This window comes from Olea europaea, chromosome 10, assembly GCF_002742605.1.
Source record: "Olea europaea var. sylvestris chromosome 10, O_europaea_v1, whole genome shotgun sequence".
Classification (NCBI taxonomy): domain Eukaryota; kingdom Viridiplantae; phylum Streptophyta; class Magnoliopsida; order Lamiales; family Oleaceae; genus Olea; species Olea europaea.
In genome coordinates, this window is record NC_036246.1 from 8118164 (window position 1) to 8136651 (window position 18488).

Below are 18488 nucleotides of genomic sequence, written 5' to 3' on the forward strand. Positions count from 1 at the left end.
TTGAATATAAATTCTATTATCATGAAGAAAGTCTTCGTCTCACGACATGTCGTCTTCTTAGAGAAATGTTTACTCTAAGAGAGGACAGTGGGAGTAAAATAGAATTTTGAAAGAGTTCAAAAGTCCACAGATATAGTTAACCAAGTAGATAAATTTGAGTTTGATCTCATATCTGATATGAGACATACTTTGGATCAGGAAGTAAAGACTCCTGAGGACATGATAGCTCTATGTGAATCTAGTAGGATCATTCGACCTTCAAGAAGGTGCAAATCCATGATCATTAATCAGGTATTAGTGATCCAGGATAATAAACCTGCTAGTTGCAACAAAAAAAAAAGGTCAAGTGCTGACTTAAGAGAGACAGCAAGATGCCATGATACTCGAAATGAACTCGGCGTATGTGAACAAGGTTTGGACCTTGGTCGAGCCTCCTGATGGAATAAAACCCATAAGGTTTTGTAAATAGTTTACAAGGGAAGGGTCGATGTGGATGTGAATATCCATATATACAAAGCAAGGGTAGAAGCAAAGGTTAAGTGTTGACCTTGGTAAAACCTATCTTCTGTGGCCTTGCTGAAATCCATTCGGATTTTTTATTTGCAACAGTTGCATGTCGTAACTAAAGGTTAAGATAAGTCTCTATGGAGCTGAAATCTTCGATTTAATGGAAAAAGTCAAAGTGTTTGATTTTATCAAATTTGAAGAAGAATTGTGTGTTTACAAGAAGATAGTGGGAGCATTGTCGTATTCCTAATATTATAGAAAACGATATCCCTATGTTTCAATCGTTGAAATAATGGTTGTTAAAGGATTTATTCATAAACGATATGGGATAAACAACTTGATCTATAGAGGTAGATCTAGAAGATTGCTTAACTCATCCCAATTTACATCGATGAAATCTTGAGAAGATTTCATATGGAGAAACTGGTTTACTCTTAAGCGGTATGTTGGAAAGGTTCCAAACGTGAAGCAACCGTTGATTCAATAGTAGAAACCTAAGACATGGATACTTCAGAAGTAACAAAGAGTTGCAATATGGATCATGATGTTCATAAATGAACTTGGAGTAGTTCCTGATATTGTTGATCACATACAATAGTATTGTGATAACAATAGAGCCATTGCGAAAGCAAAGGAACTAAGGTCTCATCAATGATACAAACATGTATTAAGGCGGTATAATCTCATCAAAGAGATAATACATAGAAATGACGTAAAGAGAAGAGCAAATTTCCACATTTAATAACATTGCAGATCCACTGACAAAGAGTTGTCGTAGTATAAACATAATCGTCATGTAGACTTATGATATTTGATACATAAGTGACTGGATCTAGTGCAAGTGGGAGTTTGTAAGTATTATGCCCTAGGTCCAATCAACTTTGAATATAAATACTTTTATATATAATTAATGCAATTAAATGGTAGATGTATTATTTAATTAATAGACAATTAAATAAATAATAAAGTCCGTAGATTCAAATATTTGTAATTTGTTAATCACAAGGAGTTATGATTGTGAGATACAAATTACATCTGATTGAATCTTAAATCATCCGTGGTCGTAAGTAATAACGAGATACGGATATCGTTATTACGGATAGACCATCACGTGTGGCATTTCTTACTTGTGAAGTAAGTAGCTGATCTCACAAGCTAAAGTGTGGTGACACTTAAATGAACACGTGGATGTTTTTGTTATAGAACAAAACATTGGAGACCCGTCGAGAGATTCCACATGGATAACTATATGAGTGTCAGTGGTTAATCTCTAACGTTCGGTAGTGGAATTGGTCCTTTGACTTGAAGTCGTCATAGTACCTTATATGAGGACAGTCATACATTGGCGGTGTTGGATGTTACTCTGAAAAGGACCGCTAATACGATATCGTTCGGGTACGTCAAGAATCGTATGAAGGTTATGATTGATCAATAAAGGATTCGTCACTCTTAGATAGTAGGAGATTATGATCTGCGTTTCATTCAATTAAGTCGATGATGAAATCCTTGGCCAATGTGTAGTCATAAGTCGAAAATGAGTTTTTGACATATATTGACTTAATAGTGGAGTGAAAGATATGATCGATGATTGAGATTGACACAATTCCATATCTCGTAATTGATCGGATCATATTGACGAAGGGATTATAGTTTCACGGTAAACGAACGAATTTGGTTTTGTCATACCATGTGACATTTTCCTTCACATGTATTGCCCTGACACATTGCTAGATGTCAATCAGGGACGGCGAGTGTGAATTGACGATAAATTAAAAGGGTATTTTAATTTATCAATTTTGATTAGATCAAAATAATATTTCACGTCGTTAGCCATCGTGGTCGGAAACCTAATGGGTCGCACACAAAAGAGAATTGGAAGATTGCAAATTGCCAATTGGTTAATTTAACAATCGTTGGATAAATTAATTAATTGGATTTGTTATTTATATTCCCGAATTAATTAATTGGATTAATTAATTCACGGATCGGGTTTAATTAATTAGATTAATTAAATATTGGACTGGACCGGGCCGAGCCGAGCCCGTTTGGGTTTATATAAATACATAGTTAGGGTTTGAGGTCCATATGATTTTCATTATTCTTGCTGGCACAAGAAAAAATCCTAGAAGTTGCAACCTTATTCTCTGTGTGGATCACCGTTGGAGGCTGGACAATTGAACAGCTGTGGAGGCAAATCAAGGTTGATGGAACTGAAAGAAAAGCACAGAAGTTTGCAAATCTGGAAAAGGTACAATCTTATCACAATTTCTATCTAAATACAAAGGCGATTCTTGATGGGAATCAAAAATTATTTTAAATTTCGCTGTGCATGTATAAGTAGATTCCCAACAGGTATGGCTTAAAAGCCAATTAAAATCAATTTTTTTGAATTTTTCTCTCACAGGTAGGACCCACTTTTTCTCAACGGTCAAAAAATCAATTATCAAAATCTCTACCAAACAAGCACATAATCTTATGTTACACGTGTAGTGTTCGTGCTAAGCACATGACATAGTTATTTCTCTTTCCTTATATTTTTATATACTTTCTGTTGTTTAGTGATTCTACCACTAAAATTAGTGTAATAATCACATAATATATTGGTAACAATAATATTGTATGACTGTTGCAATGAAGCGATATTTGTTCACATTCTTTATCTTTTATAGGAAACAATCTATTTTTTCTTAATAATCTATTCTTATTGTCAGCATTCTAGAAAACAAAATAATGAATGAAAAGAACAAACATTGGACATATTTGTGTGCAAGGCACATGTAATGACAATTTTGAGTTAAGAGAAAGTAAAATACAGATTTTGGAGTTAATTTCTGAATTTTTTGTGTAAAGAGAAGATGAGCAAGAGAAAGAAGAAGAGGAAAGCAATCTAAGAGAAAATGGGAGCTTCAGCTTAAGTAGCTGTTGGCAGTATATATATAACAAGACGTTCTTTTCCTAGGTGGCGGATGGGAGGTATAGTAAAACCTCTATAAAATAATAATGTTGGGACCGAGAAAAAAAATTATTTTAGAGGGTTTATTAATTTATTGATAAAAGAATATTTATTAATTTACAGAGTATTTCATATTTTTTTATAACTTTTATTATATTTTACCAAATTATATTTAGGAATTTTTTTCCTTTTAAAAAGAATATTCTAATAAAGATATTACTCAAGGGATAATGCACCTATGAATGATGATCATAATCAAGATAAAAGTTGTATTTTACCAATTGTTTTTTTCAAAAGAGGAATGTCAAGCAGCCGTAATCTTAATAAATTACTTTGTACAAAATTTAAAAAAAATAAAATAAAAAATGCCAAATGTATGTGCATTGCAAAAAATTAGGGATGAAGTTGAATTTGGTTTGGGTGCAAAGAAAAACAAAAGACTTTAGGTGCGTACTTTGAAAAAGAAGCAAATTCAAAAAATGGTGTCAAATTAAAAGTTTGTTAACTTGTATTAGTACGAACTTTTATAAATATAAGTTGTTATTATTTTATATATTCGTTGGGCCTTGAAAGATCTCAAAAAAATTATTATCTTATACATTTAGCAGGGTTACAAACTTATTACACTGGCCCAAACTGAAATCGAAGAATTTTATTATTTAAGCAAGACTCTTAATTTATTCAATATTCATTTATCACGGTTTCACTGTAGAGAACCATTAGTCAACCAAGCACAAATACAGTGGAGCGATATGTCCCTTGCTGTGGTATTTGGTAATATGTGGCCCAATTATTTGTAAGTTATGGGCTTATTCTTGGCCCAAGTTGGTGACCTAATTGTTGGCTATATATCCATGGGGCTTTCATTTAAAAAGCTTAGTCAAACAAAAGATTAGTTTAAAAAGTCCACAAACTAAGTTCTTTGGGTAAAAGGTCTAAAGATATGGAAAATGAAAAATATAATTTGTAAATGACTAAAATGACTTTACATACAAAAAAAACATTGCTGCCCTAATTCCCATTTCAATTCCCATTTGACCATAATTAAATTCTACCTTCCTTCCATTTGCTCTTCAAAAATCGGCTGTAGAGATATGAATTTCTTTATTTGTCAACATCATTTTTCTTTACTTAATGAAACCATAAACTCTACATTCCATTTTCCTTGAACACTCATTTAGTTGAAGTGGGTAATAAAATCTTGCAATATTATTGTTGGGCATTTGGAGAAGAAGGGAGTGTTGTAATTTTCAATTTTTGGGTTAGTTTCTTTGTCCATTTTTTGAATAATTTCTTCATGTTGTTTTATATATGTTTATGATTTTTATTATTATTATTATTTTTTTTTTTTTTTTTTTTTTTTTTTGTGAACAATGATTTTGAATTAATTTTATTATTAGATTAGATTTTTGATATGGGTTACTTTCAAACCCTTTTCTCATTACTCATCACCTGTACCAGTTAGAGTAAAATGTAAGTTTGCAAAGGCATGTTTGGCTATTCTTTTTATTGGTCTACTGTAAAACATACATTTAATTTTCGTCTATCCATAACGACTTACATATCGTTATCAATACTGTACAATGTTTGAAATTTGATAAAAATTTTATATTGAATTACAGTTATGGACACCGCGAATATGGTATGGATATTAGTTTTTTTTTTCCAATTGAATATGATTAGTCAGTTGAATGTGTTTAAAAATGAAAATATGTAGGGAATGCCAAAGAAAAAACAATGCATATTCTTGTTGCGAAAACTATTTCTTATATGGAATTATATGATAAAGTCAAAGAGGTGTTGAACATCAATTCACAACTTTTTCGGAATTTAATTGGAAAAATCAAATGATTAAAGAATCTATTCACAACTTCAAATGGTTACCAGTACAGTCATAAGATATCAGTGGATTGCATATTTTTATTCCCAAATAAGATGGAATAAACCCATACCTTGAAATAGAAACCAGTACATTGGCTTTGTTGGAGCATACTCTTTTATTATTTTATTTATATTTATAATGGATAATTGATATGGAATTATTTCCTACAAATTACATAATCAACGTGTGTTATCTTGCTCATTTACTTGCTTTCAATATAAAGATTCAAAAACTTGGATGTTTACTTTGTGATTTCGTACTGCAGTTCTCTTAAGGGACATACTTACTTAACTTTGCTCTAAAATGAATTGAACATAGCAGGTCGAATATTGTGTCAGCCTTTCCCATCCCCGACCTAAAGAAAAATGGGGAACATCGTTTTTTTCCTTTTTCTTTAGGTGCTACTGGTAAATGATTTTTTTACATAGAAACAATTGGTCCAACATTTTAAGCAATTTATTCCTTGAGTTTCATCAAGATGTAGGTCGGAAGTGTGTGCATATATGTGTGTACGATAGAAACTATAATGTAATGGCTGGCTTATATACTAGGCGAACTTTCTGGTTTATCATCATAATTCATAATCCAAGTTCCTAAATTTGTGATAGTGCTGAGATTATAAATGATCAAAATTATTCAACGGATCCTAAAGACTATATTAATCGATCGTTCATTTCTATTTTTATAATTTTTTTCCAAAACAATCTTGATTCTTGAAGTTCTCGAGTAATAATCGTCTGAGATTAATGTTGTAATATTGTCCTAACTTGTAACTTTATAATTTTGTACTTTTTTAAAGCATAAGATGATTTATTAAACTTTGTAGTCATTGTGCTATTGAAATGCTTTTGCACTATTGAAATGCAAACGACGTTTATATAGTTATAGTCGATGTAACTGCAATCAATCTAATGACGATATATATTTTCTTCCTTCAGAAACAAAGTGTTTAAGATCGTTGTAGTACAAAAATGTATTGATTTTAATTACAACGTTGAAGTCGTTCTTGAAGCACAAAACAATATAGATGTCGTTCCAATACAAAAAAGTAAAGTGAATAATATAACGATATTGAAACCATTCCTGTAATAAAAAATGACTTCTATATCATTTCAGTATAAAATACACACTGTTTAACTTATTTTGGTAATGACATAAAAATCGTTATGACTATACATAAACGATATATAAGTTGTTCTAGTGCAAAAATGCACTCATTCTAAGAATGATATGAAAGTCGTTCCTGAAACTCAAAATGATATAGATGTCCTTCCAATAAAAAAAGTGCACTGAACAATGTAACGATATTGAAGGCATGACGGGTAGTTGTAGACGGTCGAATCTACTTTTAGCTAGAACGATATAATTATCGTTTTATATGAAAAGAAACGGTATCTATGTCATATAATTTTAATTTTAATTGAAACAATTTCAAACTATTTAAATTTGTACTAAAATGATAATAATGTCCTTACTTTATTTGTGATTTTGATACATAACGATATCATTATCGTTTCAGTACAAGTTTGATGATGTTGATATCGTTTTAACTTAAATCATAACTAAAACTACATACTTATTATTTCAGTTAAAATAAAACGATAATTATATCATTTCTACTAAAAATAACGATTCGACCGTCCACGACCACTAGACATACATCTGACGTTTGTTGGATGATCAAAATAGGTAATCAATTGGGTTTGATCTCACTTAAAGGAAATTATGAGAACAGTTTTGTTCTCATGATCGTATACCATTTTCGGACAATTCTGACAAAAAGTATCTTCGTTCACTCTTTTTAAGTCATTCGAATGGTATCAACGCACTCGATAACCTCTTTCGATCGTCTTACGTATGTTAAAGGCATGACATGTAGTTGTGGGCGGTTGAATCATTATTTTTAGCTAAAACGATATAATTATCGTTTTATATGAAAAGAAACGATATCTACATCGTTATACTTGTGATTTGAATTGGAATGATTTCAAACTCGTCAAATTTGTGCTAAAATGACATGAATGTCCTTACTTTATTTTTTATTTTAATACATAACAATATCATTATCGTTTCAGTACAAGTTTGATGACGTTGATATCGTTTTAGCTTAAATTATAATTAAACTACACACATATCGTTTCAATTAAAATAAAATGACAAATATATCATTTCTGCTAAAAATAACGATTCGACCGTCCACGACCACCAAACATGCATCTGACATATGTTAGATGATCAAAATAGGTAATCAAGTGGGTTCGATCTCACTCAAAGGAAATTATGAGAACATTTTTGTTCTCATGATTGTATACCATCTTCGAACAATTCTGACAGAAAGTATCTTCGTTCACTCTTTTTAAGTCATTCGAATGGTATCAACCCACTTGATGACCTTTTTCGATTGTCTTATGTATGTTGAAGCATGAAATCGTTATTTTTAGCTAGAACGACATAATTATCATTTTATATGAAAAGAAACAATATCTACATCGTTATTCTTGTAATTTGAATTGAAACGATTTCAAACTCGTCAAATTTGTGCTAAAACGAAATGAATGTCGTTACTTTATTTGTGATTTTGATACATAACGATATCGTTATCATTTCAATACAAATTTGACGACGTTGATATTGTTTTAGCTTAAATCATAACTAAAACTAAATGCATATCGTTTCAGTTAAAATAAAATGATATTTATATCATTTCTGCTAAAAATAATGATTCGACCCTCCACGACTACCAGACATGCATCTGACATATGTAGGATGATCAAAATAGGTAATCAAATGAGTTCGATCTCCCTCAAAAGAAACTATGAGAACATTTTTGTTCTCATGATTGTATACTATTTTCGAACTGGAATGAATCAACTTCATTAGCTTAGTTCGAAATCACCTTATATTGGTGGTATCAACCCACTTGATGATCTCTTTCGATAGTCCTACGTATGCTGAAGACATGACGGGTGGTTGTGGACGGTTGAATCGTTATTTTTAGTTAGAACGATATAATTGTCGTTTTATATATAAAAAAACGATATCTATATCGTTATACTTGTTATTTGAATTAGAACGATTTCAAACTCGTCAAATTTGTGCTAAAACGATATGAATGTCATTACTATCTTTGTGATTTTGATATATAACGATATCATTATCGTTTCAATACAAGTTTGACGATGCTGATATCGTTTTAGCTTAAATCATAACTAAAACTACATACATATCGTTTCAATTAAAATAAAATGACAATTATATTATTTATGCTAAAAATAACGATTCGACCGTCCACGACCACCAGACATACATCTGACATATATAGGATGATCAAAATAGATAATCAAGTGGGTTCGATCTCCCTTAAAAGAAACTATGAGAACATTTTTGTTCTTATGATTGTATACCACCTTCGAACTATTCCAACAAAAAGCATTTTCGTTCGCTCTTTTTAAGTCATTCGAGTGGTATCAATCTACTTAATGACCTTTTTCGATCATTCTACGTATGCTTAAAGCATAACAGGTGGTTGTAAACGATCGAATCTTTATATTTAGTTAGAACGATATAAATATCGTTTTATATGAAAATAAACAGTATCTATGTCATTATCATTGTGATTTGAGTTGGAATGATTTCAAACTCATTAAATTTGTACTATAACGATTTGGATGTCATTGTCTTATTTTGTAGGTTTGATACATAATGATACTATTATCGTTTTAATACAATTTTGATAACATTGATATTGCTTTAGTTTAAATTTTGACTAAAAGGATAATTATAAAAATGACGATTCGATTGTCCACAATCACCTAACATATATTTGTCGTACGTAGGATGATAAAATAAGTCACTAAGTGATTCTATCTCATTCAACAGAAAGAAAGATAGTATCTCCATTCGCTCTTTCTGAACTATTCGAGTGCTACCAATTCACTTGATGCCTTCTTTCCGTCATCATATGTCGTTCTAATTATTATTTAAACTGTAATGATTTCAAACTCATTAAATTTGAAAAGAAACGATGCATATGTCGTTCTAGTTATTATTTTGTGCCTAGGGGAAAATTTCAAAATCGTTATTAGAATAGGAGCATTTTATACTAGAACGACATCAACGACTTTATGTGTCACCGGAACGAAGTGTATATCGTTATATGAATATGCACAATGTTCACATTCTGAATATGTACAATATGTAAACTTGAAAATTATAAAAAGTCACGAAAATATGTAAATTTAAATTACATTTAATATCGTAGTTATAACGTTCTAGTGTAACCACTCCTAAAACGATATGTATGATATTATAGTTACGATTGAATATGAACGATATCATTGTTGTCGAAAATTGATTTGAAACTACATGAACATTGTTTACTTATTCCATACTGTGCACCTAAACCTGTTAAACAGTGAAGAAATATGTGTTTGATATCGAAATGACATATACATCGTTTTTTGTATTTCAGGAATGAGTTCAATGTTGTTATACAAATCAGTCAAAGCAGAGTGTATTCGATGTTGAAACGATATCGAAGTCGTTTTATATTTCAGGAATGATTTCAATATCGTTATGCAAAATAGTGAAATAGTGTCAGCAGCTCATTTCCATTCCACATTTTTATTAAGTTGATAAGTTATATTTTACGATTTCTTCAAACTGTAATATCCTGGTGCTGGCTTATTCGAATCGACTTTTTTTTAGTCGAATAGTTTTTATTAATTACAAGTTTTAAAATGAGTCCAATATCGATATACTATATCGTTTTTTATTAAAATCTAATTATTGGATTCTAAATAAGATAGAAATTTAAAAAATATTTTTTGTCCATTTTTTTTTCAAAATATAACGATAAAATTTATTTTAAAAAATTTCGTGTGTTATAATTGGTGTCTAATGAATAAATGACTCAACAATTATTTTTCAATTAGTTGCTAAGTTGTGGACAATGTTAAAACTTTGGGTGCACCAGAGATCTATTACGAAGAAGAGATGGCTTTAAACTTAAAAAGAAGAGTTCGAATTCTAACGAGAAGATAATTTTTAAGGGGAAGATTTTTTGAATTTAAAGGAAGAGAATGATGTGTGTGTTAGAACATGAATGCATAGATATTAGAGCCAACCTGATAATCGACTCAAAAAAAAACCATCGGGTCAATGGTTCAACCGGTGGGTTATTGTTAAATTTTAATTTTAATTAAATTTTATTTTTGAAGTGAAAATGAAACAATTTTTTGAAATGTAATATATATATTTTGCTCACAAAAAACAAAGGACCATTACTTGCCATAATGGTTGTGAAGTTGAAATATTTCTTGCTATCCAAGGTTCAAGTCAGGGCTCCAGCAAATTTAGGAAAAACTCCAATCTCTTCTTCATTTTTGTTTTACAAGTTAAGGGTAAAGAAGTTTTTTGACGCTTTTAAATAGTTAAAATTTCTTTTATTTTTATAATTTTGGTCAAATGCCAATTGAACAAAATGTACATTAGGGGTGGCCTTCCCAACTCATTTTCCCTATATCCATTTATGTCCATACGTTTTCAGTGTGTGTATTGTAAAAGAGAGAGAACGATACAAGAGAGGTTGAGAAGAGGCTGCCGGTTTTCTTCCTTCGTAGATTGCAAATATCACCACCATTGCGTTTCCTTCGTGGGGTGTAAACCTTGTGACAACCAAGTGGGTTTGTTTTGGATTGAGCTTGGTTTCATTGGTGTTCGTTTGGTGTGTTGAGCCAAGGATCAAGATTTTTCAAGGAGTTTTCGCAACAATTTCAAATCATCAACTAAGTTGTAGGATAACATCAAACCAAAAATTTAATAAGCTTAAAAATTTTTAATTCACTAACAAACTAGCAATTTCAGTAAAATAGCACGATTTTTGGCTTTATACTTCCCTGTCTTATAAGCAGGGGTGGACACAATGGGGGGTGTTGAGGCTTTTTTTTTTTTTTTTTTTCAATAAAAGCCCTGATTGATATGAATTAAAATTAAAATTTTATTATAAATCAAAATTAACAATTAATTTTAATAACATATTTCATGGGATTCATAAATTTTCAATTTTTTTTATCAAAATTTACTAAAAATTTGATTTTAATCTCCATGAAACAAGGACAAAATCTCAATTGATTTAAACCTTTTTCATTTTTTCTTGCACAAGTCTTCTAATTTTTTAAAATTTGTATATAATTTCTTTACAAATTATAACATTTACTTCACGTCCTAATCATATTTTGAACCTAAATTCACATTTTCTCCTATCACATTGTGTATATAGAATGAGTCTTAAATGATTATATCCAATTTGACTTATATTTAACAAATTGTGTTTATTTGATTCAATATTAGTAGTGAATATTGGTTATAAATTTTTTCTTTTTATTACTTGAATTGATTGTTTGTATCAAATACACTATAAAATCTTTAAACGTAAATGTGCATTTTTTTGTGGTAAACAAAATATTAATAAAAGGATTGTTCGAAATTAAATGGATGAAAATGATGAACAAAATATTAATGAAGGAATGTGTTTTTAAACTTAATATTGCGTTTTCTTGAGTCAAGTATAAATTATTTAAAAATCAAGAACAAAGTATTTGATCTATATAAGATTGATTTTGCTCCCTAACTCAAAGAGTCTGCGTCTGCGTCTGCCCCTGCTTATATGGAATCAAATCTTCAAAAACAATGCATTAATTCAAGTGCAATCGATAGTCTAGCCAACTAGAAGTAAGAAATCTTGTATTAAACGTGCAGCATTCATGCTGAGAGGTGATTTTGAAGGAAGTGATGTAAGAAACAGAATTGAGAGTTTATTTCTTAACTCGTTTTCTGTAAACGAAAACAGAGAAGATGAACACGACATACATACGCACATAACATCTGTATCATCTAGACCTTGAAGAGTTGAGTTATGTTGTAAGTAGGGGTCAAATTGATTGCAGAGTAAGTCAAATAGGAGGCAGTGTTAAACCTAAACTTTTGAGCAATTCAGATTTTGTTATTGCTTGATGAGTCTCTGTGTCCCCCTGATTCTCATTTGGAAGGGAGAAAAGGGGAAGGAAAATGTTGCTAGTTGCATTGAAGGATGATTCACGGACTCAAGCATACGTTATATTTAGCAAGTTATGATAATGATGTTCTATTCTATATACGGACTGCTTTGAGGTTTCTACTACAAGAGAACCATGAACAGCCTCAGTCCGCCCAACTCTTCAGTTTCAAGAACAGTGATTCAAGAATGAATGGTTGCCCTTGTCATACTCCAGGTAGAATATGCAATGTGTTTCAAGTCCAAGTAATTCAGTAGCCTGAAGAATCTTTTCGTCTAAATCAGTATTCACTATTCAGAAAAATGAACATGGAGTACTAAGCTTCCACTGGGTTTTAGTCTTTTAGATCATTTGTAGTTCCATGCCAGTATAGATTTAAATAGACCAACTCTTAAAGTAATTTGATAGAACAACACTTCTTCAGGATATATTTTCATCTGCACCAATCATTTAACAACCATACAAGAAGCTTGCTCTCTATAATTTGGCCATCTCTATTTACAATAACATCAAGAGGGGGTAATTACAGATTATGGCAATTTGTGAAAATGGAACTTGGCCTACCTCACAATTAATTCCCATCTTGTATGCAGCAGCAGAGAAAGAAGCACCTCTCAAATTACATATCATCATTGCAATTCAGCCAAATCATAGCTTATAATTCATGGGCAAATCTTCTGCTGCATAATAGGCATGGTGGGGAAATTTTGGATGATTCCTCTGCACATGGATATCTTGGGATCAGGACTCTTTGGCACGTTTGGGACTTCTACAGAATGGTTCTCGCAGGGGATCTAACAGGTACTTGAGATTTAAATTGAGGTATTTCAAGCCCGGGATCAAGTGTATTTCTCATGGTCGGCCTCAATGGAAATATCAAGTGGTCGCCATAATTACTGCTACTTTGACCCACAAAAGGATATGAAGAGGGTGGAGGAGAAATGAAACAGCTTTTGTGTGCTGGTCCATAATGTCGTAATGGGCTTGAGGAGGGAGATACAGGCAATGATGCTATAGTACTCGCACTTTCTCTGTATACCCAAAACAAGAAAGCAACAGTTTCTTTACAGTTCTACTTAGTTTAGCAAGATAAATAAGATGGATAATAATGTATCAGACAGAAAACTCCAGGTATTTTCTCAGTACCTTGGGCTTAAAAATGTCCGGGGTACAGACAATCTTGATGCATCATCTCGATCAAAAGAAAAGTTATTCAATCTGCTGGACTGCATCTCCAGAGCAGTCTGCCATGATATATATAAAATGAGTAAATTATGCACAAGGTGGACAGCTTATCAGCTATGATTAAATGAATCACAGCATTCAAGTTGTCGTTGGCACAATGGAAAATCATTGATGAGATATTTATTGCAAACCATGAAGATCTGAACAAAATCACTTATAAATATATCTCTAATCACAGGTGTAGCCAATATCTTCAAAATCGCGTCTTCGAAGAGAGAAGGATTTTTGGACAAACTTGTCAAGGAAATATTTGGGGAGAGATTCACACAAGCATGTGTAAGTATAATATGAAGAAAACATGTCCTAATGAAAGTTATGCGTTTCAGGTTTTAGAAAAGAAAAAAAAAGAAAGAAAAAAAAAAAAAGAAAGAAAAGAAAAACTTAAAAGCCATATAATGTTCACTACCTATTCTAGCATTCTGATTGCTCCGTGTGTTAAAATCTGATAAACAGACAGAAAGACCATGTAATAGTTAAAACTAAAAGGATAAAGTTGATTGATTAATTGATTAAACTGGAAAACTAGATAAACTACACCAGAAGAATTCAACAATGGCACGAGGCATGCAATACTATGACAAATAGATGTGGTAAAAGTCTGATTTGCAGGGCTAGAATATACATTTCATTAGTCAGGAAGGATACAGAGACATGCTAATATTTCCTGGTTATAGCCAAGCTAAAAAAGAAATGTAAAACATCTTCCCATATTCATCTAATAGTTTCCTTTGATAATGTTAATGTAAGAATAAGTATAATAACTAATACGATAAAAGAATTGTCAACTAAGAATAGTGAATCGTTGCATCCAAAATTAACTTTTTCTCTGAAATAATAAGATGATTACAAAGTGTTGAAGAAATTTACCGGAGTGCGGCTCCCATCAAAGGCACGAGGAAATGCTTCTCTGGTTATATTGGCACTGGTGGCTTTTATTGTAGTTTGATTTCTAACAAAAGGATGACCCAGTAGTTGTGAAGCTGTGGGCCTTGCAGATGGTTCCCTCTGCAAGCATAGCCTTATGAAACTTTTTGCATCATTAGATAGGTGATCTGGAATCTCTGGCATATCCTTGCTGTTTCCAATTTTAAATATTGCAGCAACCTGGTAATTAGGGAATAAAAAAAAAAAAGTAAAAAATATCAATATCTGAATCTTAAATGCTTGCATCAATGTAGTAGTATAAATTTAAATGTCTAACCCCTTCATATTGACTCCATGGTGGTTTTGACGTAGCCATTTCGAGAATTGTGCAACCTAAGCTCCAGATATCCACCGCAAGGCTGTAACCATTTGTATTCATCACAACCTGAGATTAAAGCAACCATGTAACAATAATTTATTTGGAAGATCTGCCCACATAATTATAAGAAAGTGTATGCGTGCACACGTGCAAGTGTTGTTCTAATATCTATTGGTGTGGGCATGGGTGTTTAAGGAACATACTATCATCATATACACAATGTATGTCTGAGAGAGAGAGAGAGAGAGAGAGAGAGAGAGAGACCTCCGGTGCCATCCAATAAGGACTTCCTTTGAAAGATAGCATTGAATAACAGGATGTTATCTGGTAAATGGAAATTTGCAAATTTCGGAGTTAGTATTATGGTTGCCAGAAAACAAACATTATTTGCTTAAAAAATATTCCAAAAAGAATACTTTTACAACTGTGTTTTCTCAAAGATTTTTTCCTTTTGGTGTCATGATTTTGTCAGGTTTCAACCAGTGCATAATAGCAAAAAATTTTGAGCTTTATCCTTTCGGCCCTTATTTTGGACAGACATCAAAGTAAAATGTGATTTCACTTGCTGTGTAATGTTGACTGCAGTCTTCAAATGAATTTTGTTCAATATATTTCTACTGATAATCATTAAAAATAGATTCACCCAAGCATCAAGAGATATTTCCAGGCAACTTCAAGGTTTTCACTAGTTTTCGACTTGCTCAATGATGTCAAAGGAATACTTTTGAAGTTAGCAAGACCAAATACCCATCTGACATTACAAAAAGATTATACATACATGTTTTGCCATGCCAAAATCAGCAAGTTTGATTTCACCATTGGGATCTACCAATATGTTTGCTCCTTTGATATCTCTGCAATGAAGTGATAAAAAAATCAAGAGTGGTGGAGTTTCACAACTCACAAGATGAAATAAGCGGCCATTACAAAAGTAACAAATTCGAACCTGTGGACTGTATTTCTTCCATGCAAGTAAGCGAGTCCTGAGAGAATCTGTCTAGTATAATTTTGTATTACAGGCTCCCCAAAGGGCCCATATTCTTGCAGTAATTTGTGAATGGAACCTCCAGAAACGTACTCCAAATAAACTGACAATGTTTCTTCGCTCTGGAAAATGAGTAAACAAGAGTTAAAAGGGGACGAAGTTTATAGCCATTGACTCAACAGTTCGTCAGTCAAACTAGGATCACAACAGAAAAGCATGCACGTCTAGATAACATGAAGGTAACCCGTACCAAGTCACTTCCATAGTACTGAACAATGTTCACATGTGAAAGCTGACTAAGCAAGGTAATCTCCTGTTCAATAGCCAAATATGTTATAGATACTATGGATCACAAGGTATGAAACCTAATTGTGTGTAAACAAAGGAAAAATGCAGTATAGAAAAAGGATTCTGGACCTGATTCAACTGCTTCAGACATTCTTTTGATGACTGATCATCAGAAACAACCCTGACTTCCTTTATTGCACACATTTGTCCATTTTCACTATCAATTGAGACAATCAATTAATTTATCACAATATAACTAACAAAAAAAGATCACAAGATTGATCTAAAACTATTTTTTTTTTTTCTGTATCAGGGTTGCATGACAAAGCTTTGCAGCCAAACAGGCCATAAATTCTACTAATGCCAGAACAAAACTCGTTTATCGAAATTCACAAAATTTTCATATTCGGTACAATTTTTAGCATTATACAACATGCCGTGGACGCCTCATTACCAGTTAAATCCAAGGTAAACATGACCAAAGGTGCCTCTTCCTAGAAGCCTCCCTTTCCTCCATTTTGAAGAAATAATACATGAGCTCTCAGCTCTCCCAGGACTTCTTGGCATTGGCAAGGCAGAAGGGCTGGTTGGGGAGCCAGGTGGAAGGGGCAGCCTATGAAATTCACTTTTTCCATCTTCCATTTTCCCGGTTGGGGAATCCAAGCTAAATCGTGGATGGAGAGTGGAGGTGGTAGTGGAAATTCCCCTCAATCCTCGACCTGGGCTCCGCATCTGTGGACTCAATCTGTTCTCTCCATTTCCTCTGCAACAAAATATGAAATTTACATCCATAAGACTAATCAAAGTTGTGCCACAGAAGCACAATTGACACAACTACTAGTAACTTATCAGTGCCTCTCACATATTTGATGACCCTTTAGAAAGAGAGAGAGAGAGAGAGAGAGAGAGAGAGAGAGAGAGAGAGAGAGAGAGAGAGAGACACCAAGCCATTTAGTCAAAGTTAGAAAACAATAAAAAAGTGATTTGTAACTTCTTTTTACCTAAATGAGAGCTGATGTCTGTCACCTGCTTACCATTAATATATGCATTATGTTCATAATGTACAGATATAACCTTCAATCACCTTTTTAATTTCAAATCCAACGTGTAAACAATTGAATTACAGAATGTAAGATGAACAATTCGACAGAGGAAATACTAAAAGGGAGCAAGAGAAAACCCTAAAGAAAAACTTACTCTAATTCCCATTAAAAGTATAATCCAATTTTCATTTGAAATATTATGGAACGGAAGGAACAAAATAATTGCTTAACTAATCAAATTAAATCTCAATTAACAAAAAACAAAGTCAATTTCAAGAAAGAACAAAGCAAAACATTCATTCCAGAGGAAAGCACTATTTTCTGGGATAAGAGTCATCGAAATTACAGCCAAGATATTGCACACAAACAATTGATCAATCAATTAATCTGCAGCAGCCATAATAAATAAAATGCACCAAAATGGCAACCAATAATCCCATAATTGCAGCACTAAAAGCCCAAAAAAACCGGATCTTTATTAACAAAGAAAAAATGAAGACCAACCATAAAGTCTTTTTTGAAAATCGAACCAACCTGAAAGCAACTTGATCAAAAACAACATGGGCATGATCATCGGTTGACCCGGATGAGTCGACACTGGAAACAGAACCCGAGCCAGATCGTACCCCAATTCCGTGTATCTGAACATGATCAGTTGATGATTCACGAGGCCTTGGCAGGGGGTGCCCTGTACCTAAAGAAGATGCTGAACCAAATCCCGAGGACCCTCCTTCTTCTCTTCCTATAGCAGCATAATCTCTGCTATTTCTTGGCGAAATTTTCGATTGTTTCGGTCGCAAAACAATTCCAGAAACCTCATCAAAGCTCTTGGCTTTATTGTCTTTATTTTCTTTCCCTGTCTTCTTTCCATTCTCGATTGCCGAATTTCTCGGAGAATTACCATTCTCGCTTACCGAATCTTTGCTTCTGCTAGATCTTTTCCTCCACCAAGCTGGCATCTTTTTCAAGTATCTCTAAATTAAATTTCTTCGTATATAGGAATTATATCAAAGAGAGGGGCAAGACTGGAATTACGGTTTCTGGATTGTATATATGTGAAGAGGACAAGTTGAAGAAGAAAAGACCCGATATTTTGAAGGAAGGTATCGATGAGCATATTTCATTTTCAGTAAAGAGAGTGGGGGCCATGGAAAATGCCAACGGGTGTAGGGAACGGTGAGAAACAGCTAATGTATTTGGCGGAGGCGGTGGTTGGATTAAACCAGCTGAATGACGTGGATTTTCTTTCCCTTCCATACGGGATACCCTGGCGTGGGTGTCAGTGTC

At 32.6% G+C, this 18488-nt stretch overlaps 1 protein-coding gene across 3 annotated transcripts; it reads right to left on the reverse strand.

Annotated features, from left to right (window-relative positions):
- Window positions 1-12767: 12767 nt before the first annotated feature.
- On the reverse strand, window positions 12768-18387 carry LOC111401121 (mitogen-activated protein kinase kinase kinase 3-like). Of its 3 annotated transcripts, none has more exons than XM_023028698.1 (11): window positions 17736-18379; window positions 16613-16921; window positions 16288-16375; window positions 16121-16183; window positions 15832-15992; window positions 15664-15739; window positions 15150-15209; window positions 14844-14951; window positions 14510-14746; window positions 13544-13641; window positions 12768-13428 (listed from the first exon to the last, which is right to left on the reverse strand). In XM_023028698.1, exons 1-11 carry the CDS (start codon window positions 18158-18160, stop codon window positions 13167-13169), a joined length of 1887 nt encoding a protein of 628 aa, XP_022884466.1. In that variant the 5' UTR covers window positions 18161-18379; the 3' UTR covers window positions 12768-13166. The 3 variants fall into 3 exon arrangements, with proteins under 3 accessions (XP_022884466.1, XP_022884467.1, XP_022884468.1); XM_023028700.1 differs by lacking the exon at window positions 12768-13428 and adding an exon at window positions 14049-14084 and having other exon boundaries at window positions 13543-13641; window positions 17736-18387; XM_023028699.1 differs by lacking the exon at window positions 16121-16183.
- Window positions 18388-18488: the final 101 nt, after the last annotated feature.

Coding starts and splice junctions, on each gene's coding strand:
- LOC111401121 (XM_023028698.1), bottom strand. CDS start 18,160: ATGCCAGCTTGGTGGAGGAAAAGATCTAGCAGAAGCAAAGATTCGGTA. Junction 16,376..16,612: donor GTTTACCTTGGATTTAACTG/GTAATGAGGCGT, acceptor CTCAATTGATAG/TGAAAATGGACAAATGTGTG. Junction 16,184..16,287: donor GTCTGAAGCAGTTGAATCAG/GTCCAGAATCCT, acceptor GCTATTGAACAG/GAGATTACCTTGCTTAGTCA.